The sequence below is a fragment of the Apus apus genome, chromosome 8 (assembly GCF_020740795.1).
Source record: "Apus apus isolate bApuApu2 chromosome 8, bApuApu2.pri.cur, whole genome shotgun sequence".
Taxonomy (NCBI): Eukaryota; Metazoa; Chordata; class Aves; order Apodiformes; family Apodidae; genus Apus; species Apus apus.
In genome coordinates, this window is record NC_067289.1 from 23,295,696 (window position 1) to 23,313,135 (window position 17,440).

At 40.4% G+C, this 17,440-nt stretch overlaps 1 protein-coding gene across 2 annotated transcripts in view; it reads left to right on the top strand.

Moving 5' to 3' along the window:
* Positions 1–17,440, top strand: part of BCHE (butyrylcholinesterase) — a 52,250-nt gene that overhangs the window by 17,906 nt on the left and 16,904 nt on the right. The window contains exons 1-2 of one of the 2 annotated variants that reach the window (XM_051626613.1): positions 2,696–2,831; positions 5,867–7,388. In XM_051626613.1, the coding sequence (XP_051482573.1) occupies positions 5,872–7,388 (1,517 nt within the window). In that variant the 5' untranslated portion in view covers positions 2,696–2,831; positions 5,867–5,871. Of the gene's footprint in view, positions 1–2,695; positions 2,832–5,866; positions 7,389–17,440 lie in introns of those variants that run through there. The other variant, XM_051626612.1, reaches the window with a different exon arrangement.

Genomic DNA, 17,440 nt, shown 5'->3' on the forward strand with positions numbered 1-17,440 from the left:
AGTTGCGAAACTTTAATTTATATGTTAATTTTTTAATTAAAGGAAAAAATTATAGAAGAGGGCTTAGTTTTCAAAAGTACAGCATAATAGTCTAGCATTAGACTAAAGTATAATAGTCTAGAAGTACAACAGTATTAACAGTCTGTCCTAATTCCCCCCTTCCCTGAAGACATCCAGGTAACCCCACGGCTGATTTCAGTGCTTCCTACTGCCCAAGGAACAGCCTGAGACATTTGATTCCCTTCTCCCAGGGTCACCTTGTCAGAGCCCACAGAAATGCTCCACGTTTTGCACCCAGTAGCTGTGTCTGGCTCTGAGCTGGAGGCTGCTCCAGCTGCCTCAGACACCGCAAGGGGAGCAGAGAGGGTCCAGAAGACTGGAGCGGTAGTGACAGCAGATGTGGGACAAGGCTGGTGCTGGAAAACATGTGAAGACAGAAATAACAGTGTTTGAGTCCCCTGCTGTCTCAATGCTGCTCAAGGCAGTGGTGAGGGCTGAGAATACCATGGTTTGCCATAAGCATCAGACATACTTTCTTTAAAAGTGGCCTCTAACAAGGTTTGGGGCTTGTGATTCATTCCTCTGATGTCACAGAAATGAAGCAAATGTGTGTCACCTGGCTGGGTTCCCACACGGGTTGAAGGAGCATTAGAAAAAGTCACTGAATGCTCAAATCAGAGAACATTGGAAACTGCCTTAATTTAAAGAGCACAACTGAATGTTTCCTGCAGGAAAATGCACTTTAGAAGTTTTGATCAGCAAGAGTTGCACTAGAGTTGATCCCGAATTAATCCTATTTTATTAAATATCTCTATTTACAATAACCATCTCTGGGAATCCCGCATTCCCAACTAGCAGCTCTTTTGGACACTTACACATTGGGATTTATATGCTGGTTTAGGTTTAGACCAGGACACATTCTCTCCAATATAACTATGGGAAGTCTGATCCTAAAGGTAGACTGTAAAATTACTGGGAGAAACTAAATGGCCTTGCTTTCTTCAGCTTCTCCCTATTAAAACACTATTTCACATGTTAGCTTTTAACAATCATTTGTAGTCTCCATGTTAAGGTCTATAAACCTCACACTTAACTTTTTATTTCTGCTTTATTCCCATTCCATGCATCACCAAATATTGCTTTTGTGTAATTGAAACAAAGCTGTAGTTTGATTATTAAACAGAGGGAAAGTAATTGTCTTCACCTCTAACAGGGGAAGAAAAGGCTCCTGGTTGGAAAAAAAATCCAACTGAGAAAAAGTTGCTTTCTTCAGAGCAGAGCTGGAGAGCAGATGCCTCCCAGGGGTGGCCTTCTGGTTTCACATGGGGGCTCAGAGATGTGAGCTTGACAAGATGATTTCTAAGGGCAGCATATGGAATTCCCTTACCTTCTCCACCCTCCTCTATTCTGCCTTTATTCGTACCTCAACATGTTCATAATTTAAATGCCCCCCTCATGTTGCAGGACATGTCCCCAGTGATGCTGCAACTGACAGCTCTGACCTGTGGCTTGGGCTGGTTTTGTACCTGGCATGCTGAATTCTGGTGGAATCAACACTCCAGAGGTACAGGCAAAAAGAGGGTATCAGGTGTACCAAGGAGCATGAGTGGTTTCTGGTTCAAGGCCTAAAAGGAGAGGGAAAACAGCATGTGACACCACACAGGTACTATTCAACCCTAACATCAGAAGAGGACAATGCAGATTTCTGCCATAGCCTACAGATGGCCAAGAGTCAAGCAGCAGAGCTGCTCCTCACCAGTTGTTGACATGTCTGTGCAGGGGACACTCCTGTGTTATCTGCTATAGCTGCTTAAAAGCAAAAATAACTACTTATCCTACAGTGAAAAGTTTGAGGTACTTTAAAACTGCTGTAACCTCAAGCTGAACAACACCAAAAAAGTGCAGGTGAGACCAGTGCTATAAGGAAGATTAAGGAAAGAGAGGCAGGATTTCATCATCTTTATAATCACAGAATCACAGAAACAGAGAATGTCAGGGGTTGCAAGGGGCCTCCGAAGATCATTGAGTCCAACCCCCCTGCCAGAGCAGGACCAAGAAAACTAGGGCAGATCACTCAGAAAGGCATCCAGGTGGGTCTTGAAAGTCTCCAGAGAAGGAGGCTCCACAACCTCCCCGGGCAGCCTGTCCCAGGGCTCTGTCACCCTCACAGTAAAGAAGCTCTTCCTCATGTTGAGGTGGAACTTCTTCTTATGCTCGAGTTTGAGTCCATTGCCCCTCGTCCTGTCACAGGGTACAAGTGCAAAGAGCTTGTCCCTGCCTTCTTGATGTCTAGCCCTCAAGTGTTTATAGACATTAATTAGGTCCCCTCTAAGACTTCTCCTCCCTAGCCTGAAAAGCCCCAGGTCTCTCTCAGCCTTTCCTCATAAGGAAATTCAGCTTGTCTTTCTAGGTTATATAACTGTTGCCCCATGCTAGGAACAAATCACTGCACCTTCCCTTTCCTATGAAAAGCTCAGGCCTGGCTTTTCTCAGAAGAAGTTTCTCCCTATGGCACTTGAAGCAGGATGCTTGAGCCCCTGGGCAGATGTCAGGCAGCAAGGAGTGGCTGCCGCGATGGAGCTGCTGCTGCTGCTGGAGCTGCTGCAGCTGGAGCTTCTCCTGCGGATGGAGCAGCTGCTGCTGATGGAGCTGCTGCTGCTGGAGCAGCTGCTGCTGCCAGCTCTCGCGAGCCTTGTGTCACACACAGTCCATTACGGTGTCAGGGCTGTCCAACCCACGGGCTTCAGGCAGCAGCTGCACACTGCATTTTCCCTGGAGTACTCAAAGATCCCGACTCCTAAAAACTTTGTAGCTCTTGTACTAGAAGTCGGGTAAGTGATTCTCTCTTTGCACCTCTCTCTCTGATGGGGTGATTTACAGCACAGCTTGATTTGCAGGGGGATTGGGATCTTTTAAGGAGTTGTGCTCTGCCCATTTGCTGCTCTCTTGGGAAAACTCCCTCTGCTCTGCAAACGCAAGGAGTGAGCAGGCGTGTGTGTCAGACCTCGGTGCAATGCAAGGGATCCAGGGCTAAGTAAATTAAGCCAAACTGGAAATTACTTATTAATTCAACCATCTTTTCTGTTTAAATTCTGATTATATAGTCCTGTGTATAGCTTTTTTTGGCTGGGTAAAGGTTTGCAAGGAGAGGAAACAGTCATTGAAACAAATTACGTTCCCTTGCTGAATAAGAACAAAAAACTTTTGCTGGAGGGAACTACTACAGAAGCAGCTTTTTAAAGTATGCAAATACATTCTATGATCTATCTCTGCTCAGTTAAGGTTGATGAGCTAAAACAGTCTTCTGACCCTTTACTCTCATAGTAATAATCTAGTAATGTTTGTTTTGCTCAGTGTGCTTTACGTGGTTGAGTTTGTTTTAATGCAACATTAAAAACCTTAATAAAATTAATATTTGCTGTACATTCAAGGTGTAATAATCATTCTCTGTCACTTGCTACTTTTCTTACTATTAGCAGAATAACCAGAGAGTCTTCTTATTCAGCCATACACAACTTTTGTTTTTTTCAAGTTTCTTTAAAATGCCACCTGTTCTTTTGCAGAGCTAATTAAAAAGGTACAGAACTAATTTTTTGGTTAGGTTTTTTATTCCTAAGATTCTTGCCTAAAACTTCTTAGGGTCAAAAGTCATACTTTTGTGTTTTGCAATGCTACATTGTTTTCCTCCCATTCTATTCCTTTTCAATTAACAGAAAAGTGCAGTAAGGAATTAATTTTAGTTACTATTTAGGTATTAAAAGCTTTAAGTCCTTGAACATCTCTTGCTTTTCCTAGTGTCATTTTCTCTTCTTCATAATGATGATGTTTGAAATCTCTTAATATTTCCAGCTTGTTGTGGTTTGGTCCTGGGTGGGATGTTAGAAGTGAGTGTGTGAAAAAAGAAAGTGTCAGTGGAACAACAGACTTCAGAGAAATTCCTTCTCCCATCTCTCAGTGCTGTGCACTGGGTGCAGACATTCCCAACTAGACACCCAGTACTAACATTTCTCACAGCCAACCAGGGCAATTTATCCCTAAGCTGATCTTTACATGCCTTTTCTTAGGTGACTCTTACAAGATTTTATTACAAGAATGACTGGGGAAAAAAAAAATAATAAAAATGACTAGCATACAAAGGGCTAAATGTCACTAAATGATGTGTCTATGCAGGCACTGCAGGCTTACCCCAGATCCTTGGGAGCTGCTGGATCATGCAAGTCCTCCAGATTGACTACTGACACCTCGGAGGTTCAGCACACCTGGGGGCATTTGAAGGTTTTTAGAAATCAAGCTGAAGGCTGGGTGGAGTGTCAGAGCAACTCTGAAGTCTATTGCCCCCTGTCACCACCTTGTCTTTTTTTTTTTTTTTAATAAAAACACAAGAGCATCAATATTAAAGATATCTAATATTTATCTATCTATTTACATGAATGCTAAAAATACTGCCTGAAGATTCTTCCTTGCTCCTTTGGTGCTATCTCAAAAGTTAGGAACCTCCTTGTGCAAAGTCTTCCTTTTTTCCCCCCCTGCCTTTTCTGAGTTGGTTTCCAAGAGCACACAAACAGGCCAGAGAGCTGAGATGAGGCCCCAGCTGTACTCTCCACAGAAATTAGCCTCAGTCCTTTTAAGGACACAAGTGCTTCTCATTAACAAAGAATGGCCTGTTTAAAGTGGCCAGAGTACACTATGTACAACAGGGCAACCAGAAAAAAATAGAAGGAAGCTTTGTTGAGCATTTTCAAATATGTAAGCCACAGAAATGGGCTTATGCAAATAGTCTTCTTTCTGGCTTTTCAGTTTCAAGGGGAAGATACTGTGGTTTTTAGAGCTTTTGCAAGGGTTGGGGTAACTAGGACTGTGAGTATGCTTGAATGTGGTACATAATCAGCATCTGTACCCTTACCTTTAATATATTTCACTTTGAAAAGTTCTCAGGAAGCAAAGACCAGACCATTCTTAAATTATTAGGCACTACCTACATAGATTAAAAAATCCTTGGCTTTTGAGCATTGTCCTGCTCATTCTAAGGAGCAGAGGAATGACTACATGTCAAGGCTATGATGGTTGTGAACTCGGTTAAGTTGCTTTAGAGAAAAGAGATCTTGAAAGAGCTACATCTTGGTGTAGCTCTGCAGGCAGTCACCCACAGGAGCTGACAAACTGACAGTTCAGAGGCACTTCATGAACTTCACTTGTTAAAGCAGCTTCAGATCTTAAGACACACAAGCAGGACAGAGCAACCACGCAGTGCGTGGAGTTTACAGCGATGCCACCTCAGTGGTTTGCTTCAGCCCAGGCATCTCCTGTGACATGAGTACATAGCTCAAAGCTTATGGACCTGGATTAAAACCTGGCTTCAAGCTCCTCTTCAGTGTTGATGCAATACATGTTAATGTGTGGGGGGGAAAAAAAATCTGTGCCTCTCACTTTGTATTGATTTGCAAACACAGATTGCCAAGGTAACCTCTAACAGAATAATGGCTAGAGGAGAATGGCATTTTCTGTCACAGATCATAAAATGTCCTGCTTATCGTGCTGGTGGAAATGCAAGTGGTTAAGTCATCTGCTAACTGAAGTAGTCAGTCTGCTTACGTGACTTCATCTTCCCTGATCTGGCTTCTTCAGTTCCGTGGTGTTTTAGTGACAGTTTTTCTGAAGCACTGTGCCCAACACAAAATACTAAACACAGTCTTTGCAACACAACTAAAAAGAACTGATGGTTAAAGAGCACTGAGTTTTGTGCAGCAGCACCATCTTATTTTCAGTGCCCTCAGGATGACCTACACCCTTTTTTGAATAAACAGTTTTGGCTGTGAAACTAACACATTGCAACTGTTATTCTGAATTTCTTTTTTCTGTGTTTCAGGTATCATGATTTGGACAAATGGTACAAGTCTCTATACCAGGTTTCTTATGTGGCTTCTTCTCCTCTATATGTTCATCAGGAAGGTAATGCCTGAAGATAACATCATTGCAACCAAGAAAGGCAGAGTCAGAGGGACAAACCTGCAGGTACTGGGGGGAACTGTCACAGCCTTCCTTGGTATCCCTTATGGACAGCCACCCATTGGTAGACTGAGATTTCAAAAACCAGAACCTCGTGAAGAGTGGTCAGATGTTTGGGATGCCACAAGACATGCAAACTCTTGTTACCAGCTTCTAGATACAACTTACCCGGGATTTCCTGGAACAGAGATGTGGAACCCAAAAACTAACCTAAGTGAAGACTGCTTATATCTGAATGTATGGGTTCCTTCTCCCAAACCCAAGAATGCAACTGTCATGGTGTGGATATATGGTGGTGGCTTTGAGACTGGGTCAACTTCCCTACCAGTCTACGATGGGAAATTTCTGGCCAGGGTAGAAAGAGTCATTGTAGTTTCCATGAACTACCGGGTTGCTGCTTTAGGATTTTTGGCTTTGCCAGGAAACCAGGAAGCTCCTGGAAATGTAGGTTTGTTTGATCAAAGATTGGCACTTCAGTGGGTCCAGGAGAACATAGCAGCATTTGGAGGCAATCCAAAAAGTGTGACTATATTTGGAGAGAGTGCTGGCTCAGCTTCTGTCAGCTACCATATCCTTTCTCCTAAAAGCCATCCTTTATTCACAAGGGCCATCATGCAAAGTGGATCTGCAAATGCCCCCTGGGCTGCCATAACAGCATCTGAAGCCAGGAACAGAACAATGGCTTTAGCTAAACAGCTCCAGTGTCCCACCAGCAATGAGAAGGAGCTGATTCTCTGCCTGCAAGACAAGGACCCAAAGGACTTACTGGAGACTGAAATTTTTGCTCTAACACATGACTCTCTTTTACGAGTCTATTTTTGTCCAGCTGTGGATGGGGATTTTCTCTCTGACATGCCAGAAACGTTGATTGAGAATGGCCTTTTCAAACAAACACAGATCTTAGTCGGTGTTAATAAGGATGAGGGATCAGCATTTCTAGCATATGGAGTCCCTGGCTTCAGCAAGGATGGTGATGGCTTGATCAATAAAACACAGTTTGAAGAAGCTTTAACTGTGGCCTTCCCACAGGCAAGCCAGCTTGCAATAGAATCGATCATTTTTCAGTACACAGATTGGGAAAATGAACAAAAGCCAGAACATTATCGTGATGCCATGGATGATGTTATTGGTGACTACAATATAATATGTCCCACGATGGAATTCACCAAAAAATTTGCACAACCAGGGCACAACGTGTTCTTTTATTTCTTTGAACATCGGTCCTCAAAGCTCCCTTGGCCAGAGTGGATGGGAGTCATGCATGGTTACGAGATCGAGTTTGTGTTTGGGTTGCCCCTAGAAAGAAAAGTGAATTACACCAAAGCTGAAGAAACCCTAAGCAGGTCCATGATGAGATATTGGGCAACTTTTGCAAAAACTGGGTAAGTTTACCCTGGAAGTTTATTTCATTGCTTGGATGTTTCTTGTTTCACAGGGAGAAAAAGATTAACTGTGTTGGTGGTGATTTGAAGCATGATGAGAATGATGAGGAAGGATTAATTGTTCAGCTATCCAGAATCCCTGTTTTAGTTCTGACAGAAACACCATTTCAGTAAAATAAACTGATGTGGAGCTCATTGTATTGGATGAACTTAAGAAAACAACGTGTGCCCAGCCATTAAAACAAACCAGTTTTTTTTGCCATGGTGTTGCATGCAATGGCTTCAAGTTTTAGAAACAAAATATTTCAAGTTCTGGGCAAGATTCCCAACAGTAGAAGTAGGTGCAAAAAAGCCCAATTTCCTTTAAGAAGTAATTGGCTCAGAACATGCAGGTGTGTAATATGGACGTGCATTAAGCTCCCATGATGAAGTGAAGAAGATAGCAGGATGCTCTTTTCAGAAAGCCTGTCTCCCCATGTGTACTGTAAGTATAATCCTGGGTTCCACTGAAGCTGATGACAAATCACTTGCTATTTCCATTAGACTCACCTTTAAGTGAAATATGTCCTAGCCTAGGTAAGAAGCAAATAAGCATATTTCACTTGGATGTTTGAAATGGATTAAATACAACCCCTTGTTCAGTCTGTTTAGCTGGAGTCCAAGAGTAATGAGGCAGCCCTTGCTCTGCTCAGCAGGGCTGTGGGGCTCTCAGTGCAATATTCAGTATGGAAGGGAAATATTTCAGTGCTGTGAGAAAAACAGCCACTACCAGGGGCAAGTGTGATTAGTCTCAAGGCTGCTGGGGTGGGCAGGTATCTTATCTTCTCGTAAGCTCAGTTTGTGCTCTCTCAAGAGAAAATTATACATATATAAATCCGTATCAGTGAGAGCATACAATTGAGTACTTAATTCACACTTTAAATGCCACTAATTAACATAATTTTTTAAATCCTGTCTTAATTTTACTTCCATTGTGAACTTTTCCTAACTTGTGAGGAATACATAGGTTTGTAAAGGCTGAAATCAATGTTGGAACAGGATCTGTTTATTTTTCTTAACAGATTAGAAATCAGAGGAGATCACTGGGCTCATTTAGTCCATAAAACCTTGTACATAACACAAAACTCAGGTGGGACCTGAATATTTCCAGTGATGGAAAATCCAGAACAAATGTTGGTAGGTTCTTCTAAAGCTTGTTTACACTTAAAATGGTTACAGCTATAAAAGGAATTTTGGTGCCTGGTCTGAATTTGTCTATTCTACTTCTACATTTTCCAGGTGCTATATTTTGTTTGACAATTTCTAAGGTTTATATTATTATTTGTCTTCCATGTAGAGATTATTCTAGGCTTCATTCAAATAACCCTTAATCCTTTTTTTGGCTAAGTAAAGCAAAGCCTTAGTCTCGAGGCTTTCACTATAATATATATTTTTAACTCCTTAAACAATAACTATACCTCTTCTTAAAAACTGTGATTTGTAACACCTTGGTGGAACTTTTGGAATTAAACATTGTTGTTCCCAAAGAGTCCTAGTTACAGGTGTCACCCATCCCCTCTAGTTCAACCTGATAATCCCTGGGAACTCACCCAAAGCAGACGCTCTTTGCCTTGGCCGTGGTGTGACCATGGCTCTATGATCAGCCTCACCTCCTCACCAACCCACTGCCCAGCCCCCTTGCTGTCCCTTCACATCCATTCCAAGGTGACTAATGGCTTAGTTTTATGTGCATCCTTTTTTTTTAACAGATTTGCTTATCACTAGGCGTGATTGATTGTTTGCCTTCCTACGTAGCAATATTAATCACATTAACAAGTTCTATCCACTTTACCTGTTGGAGCCTGTGATGAGCATATTAAACCTCAGGAAATTACCATACAGATAGTTGTTCTCATCAATGCATTATGTTTTAATACAGTTCTTATTCTTGTAAAATTTAATCTAAAATTTAATCTATGAGCTCTTCCTGCTTCCCTCTTTCCTCAGAACCTGGTGACACCACTCCATATGAATTTGGTGTAAAAGACTGTAGCACAGAGATAAGCACTCAGCAGGGGTGCACCTTCTGGAATTGAGCTGTGCAGTTGATTTATCAATGCTAAAAATGCATCTGACTCATAGATAGCCAAGATGAAGTCTGCACAATGAGGTCAGGTAGCTCTTGGTAACAGTTCCTGCATCAGGAAGACACTCTATGACAACTCCGCTGGTGCCATTAGGGGCTGAGAGGAGAGCAAGCTGAGGAAAGGCTCCTCATTACATGCTGCAGCTTTGCAACCTGCCCCACAGGAGTTTGCAATCAGGATCTTACACTAGAGATAGTGGATCTTTCCATTAAACAGAACTAGTTCTTAGTAGAAAAAATTTCTCTACACAGATTTTGAAAAAAAAAAAAAAAAATAAAAAAAATTACATTTTTGTGAACTATTGGTTTCCACTGGATTACTTATATATTAAAAGTATATATAATCTCTATTTGATATCTATAGAAGTATATAAAATATTTTAAATTTATTATACATTAGATAAAATATATTTACATTTCAAATACTGACTTATATATGTTAAATATAAACATATAAAGATATATTCTACTTTTATCTCTATATAAATATATATAAAATTTCTATTACCTGCTATGCAAAGTACAGCACACTGTCCCTGTCACTGTAGCTAGCTAAAATTAGACAATACACAGTATATTCACATTTAAGTTTTTAGAAAACAGACCTGTCATCTAGTCTGATTATCATTTGCCCTGTAATTAGGTTAGTCTACAGATTGAATTTCAACTGGTTTCTACAGCAAACAGCAAATAATCCTTCTCTCTACTTCCTTCACAAGTATCAAACCCATCATTGTTAGGGTAAAATATACAATAATGGAATTTATGTACCAGTAGAGGACCAGATTATGTGACACTCCCCTCATCATCCAGAACACAGACTCCTAAGGCTCCATAACAGATTTTCCATAATAATGAAATAATGAAATCATTAACATCTCCAAAAGCAAGAAGTGATCCTGATTTTCCTGGCACTTAGGAGCTCACAGTAAATATTTATAATGAACTGGGGAAGCCCCATTTGACATCATCTTTATAGTAAACTCTGGTGTGATCAAAGGGCAAACATCTGAGGGGAAAATTAGTTTCTCATTGATGTCTCCAGTAGATGAGGAGAAAATTAAGCAGAAAGATGAAACTCAGAAATATAGCACAGCACAATTTTTAGTGAGGGCGTTTGACCTAATATTCTAATGTGCAGAAGTACAAAAACACAGGGGAGGGGAAGAGCAGCCTGCAGAGGAATGGATATAGGGTAGAGTCAACAAAAATTGAAGGAAATGAGTTTTCTTCTGGTATTCTTTGGTTGGGAAGGACCAAGAGGTGGCTGAGCTCACTGCGTGCACAGCTGTTTCTCACAAGGGGTCTTCAAGCCTACACATTGGTCCTAATGATCTCTGGTTTTCATCATCACACGAGCATAAATAATAAAAACAATTCTATGAAAAGTCAAAGGTATGCCTGGTAATAGCATTTTCTGCTCCTTAGAAATATCAGAAATGTTGTGTAAGAACAACAGAAAAGATATTGGGGAGAAAAAGAGAGGTGACTCCTTCAGAGGAACCCAAGAGTGTATATTAAATTCTTGACTTCTACATTTCTCAGTAAACAAAAGGAGACTGTCAGCCAGCCCAAGGGTTTCCCACTCGACCACCACCCCCATCAATAGGGCATGCAATGTTCCAAGCCTCTATGCACTTCTTATTTCAGGTCCTTGCTAAAAATAAGTATCAGGGATAAGTGGCCGTTTTTGTTGGGAAATTAACAGGGATAAAGACTTTCTGTTGTTGAATATGAATGGGGAATGTAGATGATTCAGCAGGAGATGGGAATAGACATTTCATCTGTGAGGCTTGAAGTTTGATGCTGGTGTAATACACCAAGATGTCTCTTTGGCACCCAAGAGAATAGTGTCATTTTTAAGGAATCTGCTATATTTTTACACAGTCTGTAACATCTGTGAAGACCCTGAAATAGGTGTCTTTGACAACAAGCCATTGCTCTTCACTCATGAGATTCCCTGCAGAGTCATTATCCAGAACAGGATTCAAAGGCTGAGGAACCTCTAGAACCTGGAACTACCTTCTGTTACTGCACATTGGGACAGGCTGCTCATCACTTTCTGCTTTATTTGCCTACATAAATTTTACTTCATATCACATAGTCTGAAGAAGAGAAAAGAATGAAAAAAAAAGAAGAAAAAAAAAAGCTGGACTGGGATGCCCATAAGATTCCTGATAGGATACCAAGGATCATTTGGATTATTTCTAGCTAAGGCTAAGCCTGATGCTCGTGGATAGAGCACAGGACACAGGTCAGGACCCACCATGGAGCTGTGGCTGAGCAGACTGGCACTGTGGGTAACTTACCCTCCAGTTACACACTCACAGCATCTCTTCCCCATCAGAAATATGCTTATGATTTATTTCCAGAGCAGATCCAAGTAATCAGTGGTACAAATGGTCTGTTAGAATTTTTCAAGGATGTATTACATGTGGACAAAATTACCATACTCTGAATCACAGCTTAGAAGTGCATCACTCCAATAACCAAACTTTTACTCCATGGGATGTGAAACCAGTTCCTGCCCTCCCTGCACGTTCCCAGTAGCCCCAGTGTGCTGGTGTCTGAAGCTTGCTGGCAGATCTTCCAATAACCTTTTCGCTTTAAAGTTGGATTCAATGTACTGAGGGAAAAAGTGGGTAGGCAGGGATATCCTGGCTGAACAGTGTGGAGTCAGTCTTGAAATGGGCACTCATGTCCCTTAGGGTGAACAGGAATGTAACTGTTCCTAAACTGCCAAAAAATTCCAGGGACTGGGAGAGAAAAGCTTCCAGGTGTGGTATTCCTTTTTCACCACTTGAACCCTTCTGCTGTTTCATTATCACTACAGTTGTCAATGACTGAACTTTTGATATGAAATAAGGTTGACCAACTACCCCAGTAGTTCCTATTGCTATTAGAATGATTTCATAAAATACTTCATTTGCATGTATTTGAGCCTTGAAAGAACAACATTTTCATCACACCTTCAAAAAAATCTCTTTTCTACCAGCCAGGAAAGAAAGCAGGTTATTACTGGTGCTATCTAAATAAATCAAATATTATAAGATATTCAGGTTACAGGAACGAGCAGATTCCAAAATTGATGCTCTTGATTTACACTTTGATTTAAAATTCCTCCATTTACCCTGCCCTAGGGTCTCCTTAAATGATTCTTGCATTTAAGAACACTGGCAGATCAATTGTTAGCCTTAAAATCATCCGATAAAATTCCAGACATCATAAAAATTAGACAGGCAACGAGGTGTGGCCAAATTGCATTCAGCAGGAAACAACAGTGTGATATTCTATGGAAGGGGCTGGATCAGGCTCAGTATGATTATGTTTGTGTATAAGCAAAGTTCATTTTAACAATATTAAGGTAGTTTTCAGTGGCCTTCTCCTGAATACTTTCTGGCACACTTTGTTTTAAGTGACATCCCTGGCTAAAGAAGTTAAATTTCTCTTTTTAGACACTTTTAAAATTTATTTCTCTGCTGCACTTTGGTTACTCTTCAGAAAGCTTTGGAAAGTAAGGAAGTGACACTAACAGGCACTATCCATCATAAGCAGCAGAATGCTCTGCTAACTCTATGAAAAGGAAGTTTTATTTCTCATGAAAAAACACATGGCATCCTAAAGCAGTGGTTGCTAGGTTATGCCTTTTGCATTACTTTATTCATTAGATTTGGTAACTGCGTTCTTAGGACACGAGTGACGTAAAGTGACAAGGAGACAGACAAATCAGATGAGACAGAAACTCAAATAAGAATGGAGCGAGACACAGAAAGACAATATTTTTTCAGGCTTTGTGAAAAATGTTTCTGATAAAAGGCAACTGGCAAAACTTGTCTGACTGCCAGTTTTACAACTAGTGAAACAAATCTTTTGCAGGTTTTTCTATAAAGTGAAGCCTTTGAAATATTTCCTCCTATGTTTTAGGGGAATTTGTGAGGCTTTGATTGTCCCACTAAAGCACTTTGCCTGGTTATTATTGCATTTCCCTCATGTTCCACTGGCAGACATACAATAAATTTCAGTGCTTTTGTTACTGACTTATCACAACATGTTTATAGACAGTAGTTTGAGAGCAGTGAGAACAAAAAAAATAGCCTCATAGAGAGACCAGACAGCAGACCTAGTGGGGACCTTATACACTTCATGTATGGAAGGGAACGAAGATACTGGGAGGGGGAAAGAAAGCAAACTTCAACCACTTTTAACTTTCTAATACTATTTCAGAGTCTTCACAGATGTTACAGACTGTGTAAAAATTTTCTAATGGGAAGTTTTACATACCACTAAGCCATTTCATGGTAAGAAATTTCCTGTGGTTTGTATTTTTTCCCAATATTAGCCCATGTTCACATGGACAGAGGAAGGTGCCTGGGTTTGATCTGTTCAGCTGAGACCTGTGCTAGTCCTCACAGGGTCTCCAGATGCACCTGAGCTGTTGCTCAACGAGACCAAGACAAGGATTTCCCTGCAGCTGCTGCTTCTGGTGCCTCAGGTTTACCTAAAATAAGTAATTTGTCACCTTATCTAGTCATTTGACTGGATCAGGTCAAGAATCCAGAACAGAAGATTTCTGGGTATGAGGTAAAAGTAAGGCATGAAAGAGGTTTGTAAAAATCAAAAAAGATATACATAAAGGAAACTCTTCCCTTCTCATGTTAGGGAAAAGCAAAGCTTTCATTTTGACCCAAAAGGGCAGATGCATTCTCACCCTCACTGCCTTTCACACGAAAAACAATGTGGAAATCATAGTCGTGAACAAAAAAATAAAAGGTCAGCTTTTAGGAAACTTGTTCCTATTCTCCACCTTCACTTTTGGGTTTTGGGTTCTTACAAGTGACTCATCATGCTTCCGGGGCGCATACATATTGTTATATTCAGCAGCAGTAATGGAAACATGCTTTTTTTTTTTCACCCCAATCTATTTGGAAATAGTGCATCATGGAAAAAATCAGTAACTAGAGACTCACGTTTGGCAGTCATCTCTCCCTGGCTTGCAAGCTGACAAGCTGTCATTGAATTTCAGAATTAAAACCAGGAGTATTTGATTCAGTCATCTTTTGAAAATAGGTCTGGGATATAAATTGTTTAGATTGGGTTAATATTATCACAAGTATTACAAAATTACAGTAAGGTGTCTTTTTACTTTCCATATGCATAGCAGATGCAATTCTGTCCATACAGATTTTGTTTTCTACAACAGATCAAACATGAGATGAGAACACCTATTAAGGAAAGGTCCAAATATTGTAGGAGCAATTGAATGAGACATAAAACCAAAACCTGAAACTATAATGCAAAGGTTTGCCTTGAATATGACACTGGGAGGGCTCTGTAGGAAAGGGTGAGCTCTGACACTATGGCCAAAGGCTTCAGGATCAAAACCATCAGTCCTGAGACTGAGCAAGATGGACTCTCTGTGCGTGTGGTTGGAGGCAGAGACACACAAACAAACATTACAGAAATGATAAAGTGAATCTCTTTGAGGTGGGTTTTTGTAGGGCTATGCTGCCCTTGCCTGACCCTGTAAAAGCCGAGAGGGAAATATCTTGGATGGAATTTCCTATTCTCGCAAGAGAGGCAGGGGGAAGAGCCTGTTCTGGACGTGGTTCCCTGCTGTGCCCAGAACCTGGCCAAGAGCCTCCCTTGATATGTTTTGGGGAAAGGAGAAGGATGAAAAGATACAGCTGCTTCATGAGCTGAAATAAAATAATTGTGACATTGCTACCTTAAATTTGTGAGTGGGAATAAGAAGCCTGGATGGAAATAATTTAGTATTTGGTAGAATGTATATGAGTAAGGGAAAGGAAATCAAGAGAGGGAAATGCTAACTGATGGAAGAAGCCAGGTGAACAAAAACAAAAAAAAAACAAAACAAAACAAAAAGATAAAGAAGAGAGGAAGAACAAAAAGAGACAGAAAGATAAAAGAAGAAATATGTCTGAGAGACTTGCTAATCATTTTGGGGTGGAAGAATCTGTGAACAGTGAAATGAAGGCAATGCATGCATGAACTCATTAGGAGTTATGAGTAAGGTAGGTTCACATATAAGAGCAATACACTTCAGAGGTAATCTAGGATTAGGGATTACTTTCCCCCTGTCATAACTTCTGCAGGCATGTAAACACATGGTTGCAAAAGTCACTGTGAAATTCTAATTAGTGTTCACCCACAGTTAATCCTCTTTTTAGGGGCACTCTTCTTCCATGCTGCTTTTCTGCAGCTTAGCTCTTGTTTCATCAGCAAAAGACAGAAACTGAAATTTAAAAGGTCTACAAACCCCATTTTTCCTGGTGGTTCTGGAACACTAATCTGAAGTCCTACTGAGAAATTTCACATGAAGAATGGAGACCTTTCTCTGCACGTTTTAATTTACTCCCCAACGCAAGAGATTGGCTTGTTTCAGGGAAGTGGCAAAGGGGAGAAAAGAGGAAATGAGGAGCAGCAGAGGTTACCCAACACCATGTTTTTGAAGGTAGCTCAATATGGGGTTTCATTTTTTTTTTTTTTTTAATCAGCCACAAGAAAAGCCAGTTGTGGGTAAATGCAGCTAGCAATTTAGTCCCAGGACTGGTGAAATTCTGTCCCTACAAATCTAGAAGATGCATACACAGAAATCAGGCATTTCATGCTTACAGCTACTGCTGTTACACCTTTATATGCTTGCACAGATGTAAAGTCAAAAAGTTCCATCATCTGCTTTCCCAGACATCTCTGGCTGCCATGTCTGTTCTCTACCTTTCCTTGAGGGAACATGAGACAGCTTCCTAATTTCATATAATACAAACTCCAAAGAGTCTTGCCTCACATTTACACCAGAGAGATCCTTTTTCTACCGGAGCTACTGTTCAAATATTGCAATTTTTATTTTAACCTGTGAAGTTTTCAATATCTCAAGGAGATATTTGTTCTCAAGGAGCAGCTTCCAAGTGATTTTTCTATACAGCTGGAAATGCTCAGAGGTTTCACAGCTGTTTTTTTCCTAGGTATGAAGAAGTTTGCATACTGTACTTTCCACAAAAGCCCTCTCAATTTTCAAAGAGAAGGACTTAGAATAGGCTCAGATATCCTCTCCTCTTTACATATTATTTCATCCTGAGAGAGTGCCTGTCATGGTGCTCAATCCAAATGCTGATATTTGAAGTTCCCACTCTTACTGTAGTTAAAATCAGACTCAGAGGATGTTATTATGCTGGGACATAATTTGGATGTGTTTACCAAAGAAAAGTACATCTAACTTCTACTTGTAAAGCCTACAATGATTTTCTAACAGAGATAAGAATATAACCATCTTTAAAAAATAAATAAATAAATAAATAAATAAATTATATTTTGGGGAGGTAATGAACACTATAGTTTCTTATTTACATTTCCCATCATGAAGTACCAGTGGTTCAGTTTCAGATGAAGCAATAACACATACACACCTTACTGAAAGCTACCCGATGGTTTCATTTATAGGTCTGCTCAGTTTGGCCCAGATTACGCAGTAGCTGAACTTTGTGTCTCATGCTCTTCCTACCATTCACAGAAATAAAACAGTGGCAGTAGTGAAAAATATCAAGAAAAATGCTACTATGATGAAGTCCATAAGGACACAATGAATCTAGACTATTTTATTTGGTGCAGGGCTATGTGGAACATTCATCTTGAAAAAAAATCATGATTAGGGCAATTATAATTGAAAACAAATCTCAAAGAATATATCCTACTATGGTATCTGTTACACAGTCTATATTGAAAATCTGGTCTCTAGAGATAAGGAAAGCATTGAACCCATTTATCTAACAATTTCTGAGTGTCTGGGATGAGCTCTATTAATGGGGGAGAAAGGAAGAGATGGAAACAGCCATCATATACATATGAGTAGTGTTTTCTCTTTCTCACAACCAACTGGGCTGACAAATTTCATCAAAGCCACTGGGAATTT